The sequence below is a fragment of the Octopus bimaculoides genome, chromosome 13 (genome assembly GCF_046866305.1).
Source record: "Octopus bimaculoides isolate indiv1 chromosome 13, ASM4686630v1, whole genome shotgun sequence".
NCBI classification, from domain to species: domain Eukaryota; kingdom Metazoa; phylum Mollusca; class Cephalopoda; order Octopoda; family Octopodidae; genus Octopus; species Octopus bimaculoides.
Window position 1 is genome coordinate 54,914,257 of NC_142940.1, and position 16,819 is coordinate 54,931,075.

Here is a 16,819-nt window from a genome sequence, read left to right on the forward strand (position 1 = left end):
ACTGAGTCAGGAGGTGGCTGAGTACTCAAGCAATTTTGGTGGAAAGCTGTTATACTCTTCTTTTGCCATCACCTTAAACTGACCAGCCAAATCTAAATTTAAATATTATATATACATATGTATGTATATAAATATATATATGCATATAACAGATTTGTTACGTATTTAATGACTGTGCACTGTATTAAAATACCCCAGTTGCCATAAGAATTAGGTTTTCTTGATACAATTCCACTAACAATTCAGGATCAGGACAAACTTTTTTTTTTATTACCAATGTTATACAAAATGACAACAGAAATTAAAGAACAAATTTTTCTTTAGTCAAAAGCTAGATTTAAAAAAAAAAAAACTAATATTTTATTCTGTATTTTCTCTTGCTTTCATTTCTCCAAACAGCTTCCAAATAGATTCTATGTTTCTGCCTTGTTGGCTGGCTGGCTGGCTGCCTCTATGGAAACTGCCATCTTTGTGCTGGACTGGGCCCAACCAATGGCTCACACCCAACAACCTGCACAGTATACAGAAGCAGTACAAAGCTAACCCAACTGTAAACACTACTGCTGTAACGAATGAAGCCCAGCAGTAGAAATATCTACAATAGAGTGAAAACAATTAGGTCAGCTCAAAGTGAAATATTAGCAAGTTTGACTGCTTTGACAAAACTAGAATCTCCAAAATGTTCATAAATAATGGACCATTTAATTATTGAGACTATAAACAAAGTTAAAAAATACATGGATATTACTTATGTGGGGGGTGTGGTGGGGGTGATGAGATACTCCAGGTGGGAAAAGTCTGTAGTGTGTTAAGACTTGGTCCTGGAGAGAAGAGGATGGCGAGACAATTAAAATATAACCAGAAATGTTTTAAGAAAAATAATCTCTAGTTTAAAAGAGAAGATGGCTTGAAAAGCAAATAGTATTGTGTAGAAGAAGCCCTGTTGGCCCTGTGTAGCAATTTAGTGTGAGTGTGTCTAATTAATACTAAGTCAGTCACTCGGTACATATTACAAACTTCCAATTAGAGGAATCAGGCAATGAAAGGAAATAAAAGACAAACCCTTTGATGATGAAAATTGGTTTTTCATTAAATTCAAGGGGGGAAATGGTGAACAAATATTGACAAAGAAGTGTTCCACTGTCTTTTTTTTTTTTTTTTAATGTCCTCTTCATCAGATTAAGGAAGATTTGTACACACAAAACTAATTGAAAAATGTTCAACTCATGCTGGTTTAGGCATGATGTTGTGATTGTTAGCTAATCTCAGTCAGTTTGTTTAAAAAGTGGCATTACAAGCTGAGTGGTCCTTCAAACTGTCACAGCGGGATTATTTTATACAAGGGAAATTCACGATGGTCTCTTGATGAAGAGTTTAGTAATTTAATGAATAAATCCTTGATGCTGCAATATAATTAATTATTACTTTCCTTGTGATGAGGGTGAGTGTATCCCCATAAGTCCATTATAATTTTCTTTTTTTCTTTTAAATAATAATGTTACGTTCATGAATGTTGACAGCATAAACCAAGTGGATAATTATGTTCATGAATGTCGCCAGCGTAAGTAAAACACCGTCACAAAGCAAAGGGAGGAGATTCATGGCCAAACAATTCAATCTTTCTCCTCAACAGGAGAGGAGCAAACAACACAAGAATGTACCTTTTTTTTTATTTACTTTTTTTTTTTTATGTGTGTCTTTCTTCAAAGCCAAAGAGTATCTGAGAGTGACCGGATAGTAGAGACGGGTAACCAGCCTCCGCTATACCGGTCACAAGATGACCAAAATGTGAAAACAAGGAAGAAGAAACTAGCAAAAGATGATTTGTGAGGATAGTTAAAAGGGGACAAACTGACTTAGAAACTACAAACAGTTATGTAATCTCATATAAAACAGTGAAAATGGTGTTTTGAAAAATAAATTTAATGTAAGTGGGGGGGGGGAGAAAGTCAACTATATAAAAAAAAAAAACTAACATAAAAGCGTCATGAGATGGAAGAAGCAAAAGTAGGATATTCTCTCCTTGTTATCAGTGTTTTGGTTACTGTACTCCTAAATCAGCACTACTCTATCATGGGGTAACAAAGAGTAGAGCAGAAATGCCATGGAAGTAGGTGAGTTTATATTGAGGTCTTTTTTTTTTGTTTGGTACACCTTTTAGTGAACTTCCAGAGATATTAAATTTGGTCAGTGTTTCAACCTACCATACACCAAGCATTTGTGGATGTCACATGTACATAAGACAAATGCAAAAAGCAATGTATAGCAAGATTGGTTTTTGACATTGAAGAAAACCTGGTTAAAAACTATATGTGAAATGATGGAATCATCGTCACCAATTAATGGAGGATTACGACAAACTGAAGATATTTGCTTCAACTTGCGGGGGGGAGAAAGCAAGAGTTGATTCTCTAATCCCCACCTAAATCTTGTTTATTGAGACCCAGGGATGCTACCTTGCTGAAGCATATTCATCAGTTGTTGGTTGGCAGTTGCTGAAGCAGAATTCTGAACTCCAGCTTCTCCAGCCATTGACCCTCCCTGTGTTGGCATCATATTGGCACCATGAACCATAGGTGAAATCATTCTTTGTGGAGATTGATATTGATCAAACTGACGGGCTATTTGAGCCTTCATCTGTCTGTTTCTGGCCATTTCTCTCTTCAACTGTTCCTGGACCTGCAATTCACCAGAAACAAGATATTAGTTACAACCAATAACATAAAACACTGGTAGTAATTACAGCAGGTATTCATCAATACAAATGTATTGATTATCTTAGAGTAAATTGTGCTTTGCCTTACCTGTCTTTGCTGCATGTCTATTTGTTGATTTATTTGGGCTCGCATGACTTCATGAACTTTCATTTGGAACTGATCATGGGTGAGATTTGGATACTGAGGAAAAAAGAACATTGAAGTAATGTACCACTTCCACTTGATTGCATTCTTCATAAAACAATTTAACATTGTGACATTTACAAACAAGCTGTAGAGGATCATTTCAAACACAACCAGAAGTTTTTATTCAGGATTGTACTGTAACAGTATAATTGGCAGCTATGAACATCAAAATGTTAAATGTAGAAAAGCCCCATCCTAATAAAATCCAACAATACTCCAGCTTAAACCTTTTGTTACCATATTTCTGTTAAAATACTTTGTCAATTTTGAAAATGATGAACAGTTTAGTATATAATAACTTCATTATCGAGCCGGTGTCAGGAACATAAATTAAATTTTAATGGAAAGTTTTTATTGGGAACATTTTAAAAGAGTAAGTTTGTATGATAGAACCAGAGACTGTCTGCAGACTATTGGTACCAAAAGGGTTAAACTGTAGCACTACGTGCCTCCACACTATATCTATAACTTCCAAATGAGAAGTCACCATCGTCGTCGTTTAACGTCTGCTTTCCATGCTGGCATGGGTTGGATGGCTTGACTGAGGGCTAGCAACCCAGAAGGCTGCACCAGGCTCCAATCTGATCTGGCAGTGTTTCTACAGCTGGATGCCCTTCCTAATGCTAACCACTCCAAGAGTGTATTGGGTGCTTTATGTGCCACCAGCACAAACTGGCATCGACCATACTCAAACGGTGCTTTTTACATGCCATCGGCACGCGAGCCAGTCAGGCAGCACTGGCTGGAAATATCTTTATAAATTCATGTTCTAAGAAATTTCCTATAATATCGATTTCTCAAGTTTCTTGAATTTTTCGAACTCCAATTTCTCGCAAATTTCAATATTCATTGCATTCACTGCAGAATATTTCATTCTCATTTGTAAAGCCTCTCACTTTCTCTTTTAAGTTTTCATTTGCTATTTGGAAAACCGACAGTTTATTCTATTAATGTATACGTAATTTATTATTTATTGAATGAAAATTTTTAAAATACCCATATAATCATGATACAAAACCTGACTGCACATCCATGGGCACAATGCACCTGGCACAATGCACCTGGCACAATGCCATATAATACAAGCAAGGTGTTCAAAAAGTCTCTCCGTAGTGAATTTTTTCATCCTGAGGAAATCAGCCTAGGGAGTGCTCACCCGGCAGTAAAAAAAGTTGAAAATGAAGGACGATGCTTTCAACACCTTATAAAGTTTTTTTTTAATCTTGTAAAGACTAATATAGTCTTATAACCATCTTTGCAATAAAATACTTACTGCAGAGAAACTTTTTGAACACCCTATAGTACATGACACCCCTGTCCAGCATCTGGCACACTGTGCCTGAAACAAGACTTCCAGAAACAGAGCCAGGTCAAAAATGAAGTTAAAAAAAGCAAAAAACAGAGACTTACTAATGCTTTAACTCTTTGTGCAATATTGTGTATATCTGGTGAACGTAGACTGATAATAGGCTGGTTCTGCATCTGTTGTTGCATCATGTACATATTTTGCATCATGTTAAACTGTTGGTTCATATAAGGCTGGTTCATTGCGTAGTTCACACCTTGCACATACTGCATTTGCATTGGATCTGAATCACGAATTAGAAAGGAAAATTTTTAAAAAAGAGATAAAAGATTACGAGAAAGAGTTTTTGTGATATGATTAGTTGACATTAATGAAGGGAGGGAATTCTATAATGATTGTCAGAGGAATATTCAAATGTCAGCAGGAGAACCAATCAGAAGTAGAAAATTGGATCTTTTTTAAAACGGGGGCCACATTTTTCATTAATGTTTTACGTAGTGCTTTTGGTACCGAAAGACTTTCAAACTACGTATACTTATCTATTTTGTGTTATAGAACAGAAAAATATTTTTGTATTCGAATTTATTTCATGTAAAAAATTGTCTTATTTCGATAATTTCAACCAATCACTGACGTCCATTCAGCCGATATACATTAAGTGCCGACGACATAAACAAACGATTCTTCGTTTTATTTGCTTTTTTCATTTTAAATTTGCTTTAACCCTAACCCTAAGCCTAAGCCTAACCCTAACTCTAACCCTAGGGTTAGGGTTAGAGTTAATTGTTTCAGAATCGTTTGTTTATGTAGTCGGCACTTAATGTATATCGGCTGAATGGACGTCAGTGATTGGTTGAAATTACAGAAATATGACAACTTTAACATGGAATAATTTATGGATTTCTTTTTTTTTTTTAAGAAGACTAAGAGAAAAAGATGTTTTATATGACACATTCTACCACTGATCCAAGTTTCAAAGTGTTTCATTAATGAAAAATGTGGCCCCCGTTTTAAAAAAGATCCAGAAAATTTCTATTTTTAAATCTCACAAGAGAAATTCAGCAACAGTACTTTGTAGAAAAGACCGTTTTGAGCTGAGTGGGGGTGCTAGATTCTCTTGTTTGAAAATATAAGGACACAGATCGTGTCATATAGCCAGCTGGAGATGATATCTCCTGGGCCTAAATTACAGCAACATTCATCCTAAACCAGGACTGCCATGTTATGTTGGCAAACAATCTTTACTACCAATCTGAAATATTCGGCAATTTGTGGTGGAAGGCTGACACAGTATTTATCCCACTTGGCTTTGCCTTTCATCCTTTCGGGGTCAATAAGTACCAGTTGCGTACTGGGGATCGATCTAATTGACTGACCCCCACCCCACACACACACCCCCAAAAACTTTTCAGGCTTTGTGCCTAGAGTAGAAAAGAATATTTATCCCACTACTGCAAGTTATGGTTTATAGCAGACATAAAAGTCACACTATAATATACAGTAATCCCTCAATTATCGCGAGTGTTACGTTTCAAAACCCCCTGTGATAGGTAAAAACCTGCAATGTAGAAACAATACTGTACTGTATGTATTTAAAATTTTTTTATAGTTATTTCATTATAAATGCAAAGCAACACCACAGAGGAATTGATGCAAGTTTAAGTAATAAACCACGATAGGTGAATTGCGATGTGACAAGGGATTACTGTATATCAATGTAAGCTGTCTCATGCGAAACCATGCACTCCTTACACAACATCACACTAGTCGTTGGGCAGGGAAAAATAACAATTTAAAATGGTTAGCAGCATTTCTTTCAGCTCTTTATGTTCTGAGTTCAAACCCAGCCAAGGCCAACTTTGCCTTTCATCCTCTCAGGGTTAATAAAATAAGTCACCAGTCAAATCGTAGGACAGGTATAATCAACAATCCACTCCCTAAATTTCAGGCCTTGTGATGCCTCTATTGGAATTATTAACAATGTTACTCACTTCTTCGGACGATGCCTTTCTTTTCATTTTCAAATTCTTCCCAAGCTGTCTTTCGTTCTTCTTCCGTCAACTTCTCTTCCTCTTGATCCTCCAAAAGAGAATCATGTTCATGGTACGCCACAATCCATTTCTTCTGTTCTTGTAACAGTTCAGCTAACATACGATCCTGCAGAGAAAACAGTTGAATGTTTTAATTCATGCTAAAAGATCACCTATAATACTCAGCTAATCCCACAGCTTCAATAATCCACACCAACTTCATACAATGTGTTCAACTAAAATCCTTCAAGTGCATGGATGCAGTCAAAGGACTGAAACAAGTGAAAGAATAAATGATAAACAGAATTATAATTCCCAATGTCAGAGAATACATTATTTACATTTGACAGATATTTGCCCTCATCTTGTTTCTTGTTAACGTTTCGACTGATATACCTTCCAGCCTTCATCAGGTGTCTTGGGGAAATTTCGAACATGGGTTCTCATTCCTAAGGTATTTTCGATGTTATTATTATTATTCAGGTCACTGCCTGGAATCGAACTCGGAATCTTGGGGTTAGTAGCCCGCACTCTTAACCACTACGCCATATGCCCATCAAATGCAAATAATGTACATAATTCCTCATCTCTTAAATATAGAACTGTATGTAAGAGAATAGTTCCTACCTTCGGTAAAATAGGAGTCGGTCTTTCTGGTGCATTAGGATCATCCACTTTCTCGGGTTTAAATACATAGAGCTCTTGTAAATCTGCCTGCGTGAAATGTCGTTCAATTTGATGTTCATCAACAACACGTTGAGACAAGGCTTGTTTGATCACCTGCCTGTCATAGATTTTCTCTTCCATTGTTCCCTATAATAGTACAAATACAGGCATTTTAGTGACTAATAAGGTAAAATGGTCACGGTAATATATTTCATTTAACATTTACTAATAGCAATAAAAAGTACTAAATACTTATTAACTGACCTGTGCAACAAGACGATAAATATATACTGGTTTTGTTTGACCAAAACGATATACTCGGAAAATTGACTGGATGTCATGTGAGGGATTCCAGGAAGCATCAAAAATAATTACTCTATTGGCAGCTACAAGATTAATACCAAGGGATCCAGCTTTAGTGGAAATTAAAAACAGCCGAGCTCTGCAAAGAATGAATTTTCATTGATATCAAAGAAGGAAAACATTGCAATAAATATTTTTAAAACACAAATGTTTTGAAAGTATAGCAGCCAGAATAAAAATGGGATTGAAAAATTTCAAGGAATTATTACTTCTCTGTCAGAGCAGATTGTAATGATAAGTAATAAGTGCAATATTGCATGATAGGAAATCATGAGAATGAAATGCAGAAAACAGAAGGCTAGAAAAGAGGGAGGAGAGTGCTGGCAGATATGTAATATTAGTGTGCATGAATGAAAAATTGCAAATGAGCTTGAGAAAGACTGGGTTTTAAGACAAATCAGAAGTATTGTACAAGAGTGAAGACTGTGTTGGTATGGACACGAGACTTGCGTGGAGCAGGACATGGGTAAAGAAATATCAAGTGGAAAGAAGTTGCCAAAGAGGAAGACCAAGGAAGAAATACACCATTGGTGTTTGCACATATATCATCATCATCATCATCATTTAACCATGTTGCATGCTGGATGGTTTGGCAATATCCAAAAGTTCCAAGGACCACACTGTGTTCCAGTGTCTGCTTAGGCGTGGTTTCTACACTTAGATGCCCTTTCCTAATACCAACCAATTCACAGTATGTACTGGGTGCGTTTTTCTTGTCACTTGCAGTAGCAAGGTCACCATGCAGCATTGCCAAGACTACAAGACGGGGGGGGTGTTATGAGAGAGGGAGACAGGTTAAAGTATATAAGAAAGAAAAGGTGAGCAGAGAGTAGGCAACAAAAGGCGAAAAACTGTCAGAACTTTACCTATAATTTTCTGTATCATTGAAAACTTCAGCCCATTTCTTACGATAGTGAGCAGGTGTAGAACCATCGAGTCGAAAGTAATCAGCTCCTTTGATCCAAGATTTGCCAAAGGTCTCTTTCTCGTCTTTATCTTTCTTTTTCTAAAATGAAAAATGTTTATATATTTTCTGTTGAATGTTGTTACTTACATAAAATCATACATCATCAGACCAAGGACAGTTTAACAACATTGCAGGCAACAACAACAACAACACGACCAAATCTGTTACACTCTATACAATTGTTAGGTCTGACCATCTCTAACTTCTCTTGGAAAACCTAGCTTTTCAATATTGCATTACCAAAGTTGCGTTTTCTGCTTCAAAGGACATAAAATTCTTAGTTCCAAATGGCTGCTAACCCTCTACAAGCAAAATATGCCTTACACTCGTCTGCAACTATGCACTCACTACAGACAAGCATACACAATTCTACAGACTTTCTGATTGACAAACCCAGCCACGTTCATCAATTCTCTTCAAACATTATCCCATCACCACAAAAACTGTGTCTTTTCTCACTTTACTCTAACTGCTTCTACTATATATCCTATGCTCACACTCTTGAGCCCTGCATTTTTTGAAGAAAGAGATTTGGTAGCCAGATACCCCGAATAATTAGCATTCAGTCTATTGAGGAACTGTTAATAAAATTACTACACATATATACATATATATATATATATACATTTACCTTGTTACTAGACGTTTCTTTTTCTTTTTCTTTGTCTTTTTCTTCTTGTTCTTTCTGAGCATTAGTATCAATGAATTCCAGGAAATCTTCTAATAAATCTAATGATAACAAACTTTGGCTGAAAACTAACCTAAAATAGAAACAAAACAGTTTCTATAATCAAAGTTGACGATTTAGTTGATTTCAATTTAAACCACATCCAACATTTTTTGTAATGTGGTATAGTGTTTAAGTTGAGGGGAAAGAGACTCAACTTGATTTTCATTAAAATATACGATCCAAGGACGGCATCTGCTGTGTAGGTCATGTCAGGCAATAAATAATCCAATGGAAGAAAGGAATAAAAACAAATGTAAAGTCTATGTATAAAAATGTCAACTCTGCAATGTTTTGTACATAGATAAGACATGTTGCTTGGCTGACCAATACAGAGCACCTGCGTGATATACCTCACAATCATGGGCTCCGTAAACCTGTAACATGCCATTTTAACTCCATGAATTACCCCAATGCCATTTTCCTATCTTCAGTTTAACCCAACCACACCTCTCCCAGTTACTAAGCTAATTTGCAAACAACTTTTCAAATGGGTAAATGTTTTCCATTTGATATTCATAACTTTATTGTCCAGTCCCAATTCCTTTCTTTCCTTCTTTTGCTCCCTCCTGTGATGGATAGGGACGTATACCAGCTAAGACCCTTCCACTCACACCAACATGTTTATATATGTATATACACTGCTGTGCCTACCAATAAGCACACATCACTAACTGCAGCTGTTTCACACTTAGCTAATGTCCAACACTTCTAACCACCATCCATCTCCCCACTTCTTACATCTTCCCACCACATAAACTGCATCCTCCAGTGAAAGCTATCCACTTCCTTCCACCATCTACCACCACTACTTTAAAGCTGCTTATCTACTTACCCACTTCATCCATCTGCCCACAATCTACATAGCCATTAACCCACATCCTTCATTAATTATTGTCTTGATTATCGAATGACAAAGTTGGGGGTCCTCCCCCCATTTTTCCTGTCTCTAATATCTTCATAATGGACATTTGCTCAAAACTGATGTATTTTTACTGTTTCTCATGGCAAATACATTGCCTTTACATTTATTTTTTAAAGATTATCTTCCATATCATTTCCAAAACATATCAATGCAGTTAGAAAGTTACAAACATCTTTAAATAAAATAGTAAACATTAAAGTATAACAAAAAATTGTCTCTACTAAGTTGGGACCAACTGCAGAGACAGTTACAAATTTCCAACAGACTTTTCTTGTTTTTAAAGCAAAACATATATTGAAAGAATAACAATTTAAAACCTATTTATAAACAAAACAAGGTCTGGGTTTTGTAATATTTCAATAAAACATCATATACTTACACTTTATCACCAATTTCTTCACACATTTGTAAGATGTCAAATGTTAATTTCAGTTTTCCAGAAAGCTCTAAATTGTGACAATCTGAATCACTTAAATATTCTGACCACCATTCTGAACTGACAGGACAATCTTTCTCTTCTTTCTCTTCAACTACAGGATCCGCTATAATTAGAAGAAAGTTTATACATATGGAAATTGTTCACTAATGCAAATAAACAAACAGACGCATTTTCAATGCACTAACACGTTCAGAATAAAAGACCAATGAAAAGCAGATAGTTAAAAGAAAAATCAGGATTTGTAATGGATAACATCAGAATTGTAAATAGATAACATAATGGATAACATCAGAATTGTAAATAGATAACATAAAGGATAACATCAGGATTGTAAATAGATAACATACAGGAGTAGCTTCTGGGTACTGTCACTGTGCACACAGGGGTGGGTTCTATCTATAGAAGACTGAAGACACAGAACCACATTGCCAAATGTGTCCTTCCTTTGTTTAAGATGGCAGTGTGCATTTAAGTGATTTTGGCTGCTATTTCTCACAAGTTGAAAGACCATGTAGAAGCTTCTTTACTTCTCCATAATCACTCAACCTAATTAATTAATTAATTAAACCTAGAGATGGAGGTGTAGCTCAAGACAATCGAGATCGAAAGTCAAGTAAGAAGACTTGGTATGAGACGGGATCAAACAATTAAGAAAACACTCACCTTCTTCAACACCACCACGAGATCTAGTTTTCCATTCTTTGACAACTTCTGCTTTATCATCATCAGATCTGAAACATTTACAGTAAAAACAATGAAAAACATATGTATATGGGAATTGTAACTTAACAATCACTGCAACGTCAGAAATGTGATGAAAATAGGGGTTCTATTCTGATTTTTTTTTTTTCCCTCATAATTTATAATTAAAGGAAAGAAGCAGTTATCAATGATCCATGTAGATTCTCCAATATGCTTGAGATTGATGTTGTTTGTATTCAGTTTCAATGTTTGCAAGAAAAGAGTGGGCAGGAAGAAGTTCTGGTGCCACATAAAAAGCACCCAGTACCCTCTGTAAAATGTTTGGCAATAGGAAGTGCATCCAGTCCATGCCAATACAGACAATGGAGCCAGGTGCCAGCATGGAAAACAGACATTTAAATGACGACAATGATGATGATGATGATGATGCTGATCTGTGGAGGAATGACTTATCATGTAGACCAATGGTCCCAATGATGAAAGATGCTCCAGTTGTGACCATTTCGTTTTATTAGTTTACTTAAAATTACACTATCCAAAGTATCCTTCTTTTAATTTAGATGGTAGTAAGGCACGAACAGAGAGATATTTGGTTCCTATTTCTAGCATGCTGAGTATCCACACAGAGGATCTTTTAGCATGAATGTGTAAGTGGTAGTGAAACTGGCAAAATTAGAAGTAAGTTTTGGATGAGTCAGTGATGTGATGTGTTGCGTTGGCAGTAAAACAAGCAGCAGACTTAGACATTTGCTTTAAGCCATTTGTCAAACATGTCTATTTGTGGTATTTGAAGCAAAGCACTCCTACTGTTCTCTCCGTCTATGGGGACTATGTGGTAGGTAGCTAGAAACAATTCAGAAAATACTGCATCAGCTGCAAAACCTGGGATAACACAGAAGAGGGGAAAATAAATATAGGGGCCTGACCGGCCACTATCAGTTTCTGTCAGTTGCTTTTAAGACCTCAGGTGTTCTCTGACTCTGCACTACCAATTTCCGCTGCAAAATCAGGACAACAGTGGCCTGTCTGAGAAATGAGCCCCATAAGGTGGAATGGGCTGCTCCAGCAAGTGCCACTGCCATGCTCCATGGTCATAATCGCCTGAACATGCCATTTATTTTGGGGGTGTGCAACCCGTCACTCCCTTCCCGTAATGCCTCCTCCTTTTTTTCTTTTTCTTTTTGTTTCCTTGTAATTAAACTGTGACAAATAAAACATGGAGATAAATTAAAACGAACAAACAAACAAAGCCTCACCCGCGTCGTCTTGAAGCTCTCGTTGCCCTGGTACTGGTGGAAGGCCGGCTACCACCAGAGGGAGGCGTAGCGTCTTCCTTGTCAGAGTTCTCAAAGCTTTCATTACTTGACGATCCATCACTGACGGATTCTTCAGTATCATCATCAATAAAAGAGTCCATATCATCATCAGAGTCATAACGTTTCTGAAAAATAATCAAATATTAATTAACACGTACTTCAAATAACATTTCTCATTTTTTATATTGTTTTCCTCTAAAATATCAACAATATTTGTTCCATTTTATTTTTTATTTGATAGGTCAGAAGGAAAGAACAGTGCAGAGCTGTGGTCCTCAACCAAGGTCCATATGGCCCTTAGGGGTCCATATAAGATTTTGTTGTTAAAATTTATCTGCAATAAACTGGTCATACTTTTGCAATACACAAAATATTTTAATTTTTTTTCAATACAATTCTTTAATAATATTTAATTGTAAAAATATAATAGGATTTTTTTCCCCCAACCATTTAGCATTCAGAGTAATCTGCCAAATGTAATGCTTATTTACTTATATTGTTTTGAATTAATCATGCATTATCTCATAGCTTTGAAATTTTGATGATGTGATGTGCTTCTGCAACTTAATACTGCAATAAAATATGAACTTACTTTATTTTCTTGTCTAATTTCGTTAAGTTTTAGCACCCAAGGATGACTCCAGATCTTCATTAGGTTCTGGTAATCAGCAAATAATCCAACTGGCCGTTTGTCTACAGACCCAGCACCAGAAACATGTGAATAATTGTCTAGATATTTCTGGTATAATTCTATTTGTACATCAGACAATCTTACTAAAATAACATATTCCAGTTTAGGCGGCAGAAAGTCTGTTAAGACACTGTAATCTCTCCTCTGAAATACAAAACAAAAAAAAAATGATGATGGCAAAGTGATTAGAAAAACATTTCAATGTCATTTATTTTCAATAAAGCATTAGAGTTAATAATTTCTTCCACTGATACAAAACGAGCTACATTTAACCCTTTCATGACCAAATAGTAGCCTCAGGTTCAGTAGGGTCTTCTGAGAGAAAATAGATAGACAGAAACTGTGCAGAAGCCCACCAGAAGGATTTTTTTTTTTCATTCATCATTTAACATCCATTTTCTGTACTGGCATGAGATAGACAGTTTGACAGGAGCTGGCAAGCCAGAAGGTGGCACCAGGTACCAGTCGTCTGTTTTAACATGGTTTCTATAGTCAGTGGAATACTCAGTCACCTGTATTTTAATTTAACCCTTTAGCATCCAGATTACAGTCAAATGTAATGCATTTTTGTCCACATGTTTTAAATTATTCATGCATTATCTTGTAGCTTTGAAAGTTCAATAATGTGATTGTTTCATTTTTAGAATGACATTGTAGGGTAGGTGTGAAAGATCAGATCTGGCTGGTTTGAACATAAAACAGTTAAAATTATTTGGGCCAGATACGACCAGTTTAAATGCAGAGTTAATGAATATGTAGTTTAGCTGATCAATTAACTGAATATTCATCGCAAAAACCAACAGATAAGCTATCACTAGTAGCACACTGCAATACTATGAAGAAAATTACAACCTAATACAAAATAAGATTCCACCTGAGTTTACCTAAATTTAGAATAGTTTTGAGCCTAATGCAAGAGCCTTTGTTAAATTTTTTATTCCAAATACCATGTTAAATATACCAATAAACAGGAAAATTACAGTTGACATTAAAGAAGTCTAAATACACAAATATTTTAGAAATTTCTTGGAAATGCATTCCACTTAGAAATATCTGAAAACAGTTAACTCTTTTGAGTTCATCATGGGTAAATGAATTGCATTCTTACCTGTACACAGCCATCCAAGAGATCATGCAATATGTGGGCACGTCTTTTCATAACTTTTACATCATATGAAGTGGAATCGGAACACTGCCCATTTGTTATGGGATTTACAAATCTGTTACAAAATTCTTTACGTGTTCCAAGTAAATTAGGCTTCACAAAACTAACCATACAATGATCTGAAAGTAAAAACAAAACACACTTTAAAAGTTAGTAAAAGGATACCTGGCACTGCCAGGGAAATAAAGAACTTGGTTTGCAGTTAATTTGTATAAGAATCATGGTAAATCTGCACAAAAGCCTTATTTCAAACACCAAAGTTTGTGTTGTAACATATTCTTTGTACTTCTTGGAATTTTACTGTGTGTGTGTGTGTGTGTGTGTGCATCCCCCCTTTCCAGCTCTACTACAGAAGGTGATGTCATTGTTTGGTCTGCTGCCAATGAAGTATGTTGATATTACTTGCTAATAAATTGTCTGCTATCTTTGCACTTAGAGATTCCTCTGGGTATAAATACATGAAAAACAGGTAAGGGTTGGCAAAAGTCCTGGATCCATGTATTTTCCAAGCACCATTCAAAATCAAGAATTTCACTTCATCCCATGGGACAAAGTGAAATTCATTACTAACCAGAAAAGGCTTTCTATTAGAAAGTTCTACCTTCTTTTTACTGCAAATCATACAATTATGCTAGTTGGTTATTCAAAAGTTACTGATTTGGTTGCAGCGGTGTTGGGTGTATTGGTTTTGGTGGAGGTCATATTGTTCTTGTTAATTGTATTATCCTTACTGTTTAGTCTCAAAACAAATCTTCACTGACCCAAGATCAAAGACATTTTATGCAACTTCCAAAATACAATGAGGTGCTGCATTATCTCGTGTCATTGTCTTAATATTTTAGATGGAATTGCTCATATTATTCATACAATTGTTGTTGGTCATTAAAGAATTGGCAAGTTGGTAATGGCAGCAGTTGTATTGATTTCAATAGGAACAAATGCATATTTTACAACAGTCTACAAGAAAGAGATAGGGACACAATAGAAATAAACACTTACATTCTACTAAATTATTCTGTAATGGAGTTCCAGTGAGAACAATACGACGTTTTGTGTGAATTCTATTCATTGCTTTTGACACTCCTGAAGAATCATTTTTAAGAACATGACCTTCATCACACACCACTAAATCTGGACCTGAAAATAAAAATAAAAGAAAAGATAAAAGAAAGATCCAACAAATGGAAAATTCAATAATGTGAGACAAGAAGACAGTGAGTTTCTGCACTAAAGCTGAATATCAAATCCTTAGTACCTCACTTTTAACAAAACAACCAACAAATATAAATATATCTATGGTCAATTACTTTACGTTCTATCTGGAAGATTTCTAATCATTTATGATAATTTAAAAAGTAAATATTTTAAGAAAAGATTTTATATAGTTATAACCCAAGACAAAGTATTGCTTTTACACATTGACCTTTTAATTAGTACAAATTGTAGGATGGAGATCAACATCATTGCATTAATGACTATTTTTTCACGTTTGCAAGGGTCAAATGAGAGTATGCTGGAGCAGAATTTTCTACAGCCAAATGCCTTTCCTGTCCCCAACCCCAACCTGTGTCTAAGGGAGGATAATAATTTCCCAGTTTATTGAGCAACAAATAGCCTGGACACGCCTATGTGAAAAACTGGAAACAAGCAACTGTGAAATTGCACACACACACAATGGGTTCCTTTCAGTCTGTGTCAAACAAATCCACTTACAAGGTTTGGCTCAGCCTGGTGCTGAAGTAGAAGACACTTGGACAAATGGAGCAGAGTCAAACTGTTATTTCACATATATGAGTTACACCTGCTTAGTTTTTTTAATGCAACAAACATCTAAAAAGGTTAAAACGGTTAACAAAATTTAACACATAAAAAAAGCTATTGTATACAAGAATTAGTAAGCTGACTTACCAGGATTAACAAGACAATCTTCAAAAATCTTTCTAAGTTTCTTATTTTTCACATGATGACCTTGACTAAGATTTCTGTACATTTCATAACCTATGATCATAATACCGCCATTTTCATGCCAATTCTTCAAAACATCGGTACGATGAGAATTGTTCTTGATATTTGTCATTTCGTATACCTAAAAGATGCCAAAGAAAATACACATCACAGATCAATTTTATGAAATAAAACAAATGGCTTATATATAAAAACTAAGGGATAAGTCAAAGAGAATCAACTTCCATTTAATTCACATTTTCAGTAATACTGTGTAAAAATCTCACTTTAATATTACACCCAACAAATTTTACCATACTGCCAAGAAACAATATTTTATTTAAAGCTATCAAATTTCTATTTCAGTTTTCCTCTTCATTTCTTAGATTTTCATTCATATTTATATTTACTAAATATTAAAATTAATGTTTACTTCTGTCACTAATTCTTTCTACTCTAGGGTGCAAGGCCTCAGATTTTGGGGGAGGGGGCTAGTTAATTACACCCATCCCAATGCTCAACTGGTGCTTATTTTATCAACCCAGAAAGAATGAACGGTAAAGTCAACACCCGTAACATTTGGACATTAACATCTCATCAAAATCTTGAAGCTATGATACAACATATAATTTATTCAAACAGTTTGAATGCTAAAAGGGCAACAGAGGTACTTTT

The 16,819-nt window shown here is 35.4% G+C and overlaps 1 protein-coding gene across 7 annotated transcripts in view; it reads right to left on the reverse strand.

The window, feature by feature from the left end:
* Window positions 1-248: 248 nt before the first annotated feature.
* Window positions 249-16,819, reverse strand: part of LOC106867548 (uncharacterized) — a 49,873-nt gene continuing 33,302 nt past the window's right edge. For all 7 annotated transcript variants that reach the window (XM_089361819.1, XM_089361815.1, XM_089361816.1 and 4 more), the window contains 15 exons: window positions 16,109-16,286; window positions 15,200-15,337; window positions 14,144-14,319; window positions 12,937-13,179; window positions 12,285-12,469; window positions 10,990-11,057; window positions 10,267-10,429; window positions 8,867-8,996; window positions 8,135-8,274; window positions 7,170-7,347; window positions 6,867-7,052; window positions 6,201-6,366; window positions 4,314-4,492; window positions 2,805-2,897; window positions 249-2,679 (listed from right to left, as the gene is read on the reverse strand). In XM_089361819.1, coding sequence (XP_089217945.1) covers window positions 2,434-2,679; window positions 2,805-2,897; window positions 4,314-4,492; window positions 6,201-6,366; window positions 6,867-7,052; window positions 7,170-7,347; window positions 8,135-8,274; window positions 8,867-8,996; window positions 10,267-10,429; window positions 10,990-11,057; window positions 12,285-12,469; window positions 12,937-13,179; window positions 14,144-14,319; window positions 15,200-15,337; window positions 16,109-16,286 — 2,469 coding nt within the window. In that variant the 3' untranslated portion in view covers window positions 249-2,433. The remainder of the gene's footprint in view (window positions 2,680-2,804; window positions 2,898-4,313; window positions 4,493-6,200; window positions 6,367-6,866; window positions 7,053-7,169; window positions 7,348-8,134; window positions 8,275-8,866; window positions 8,997-10,266; window positions 10,430-10,989; window positions 11,058-12,284; window positions 12,470-12,936; window positions 13,180-14,143; window positions 14,320-15,199; window positions 15,338-16,108; window positions 16,287-16,819) is intronic.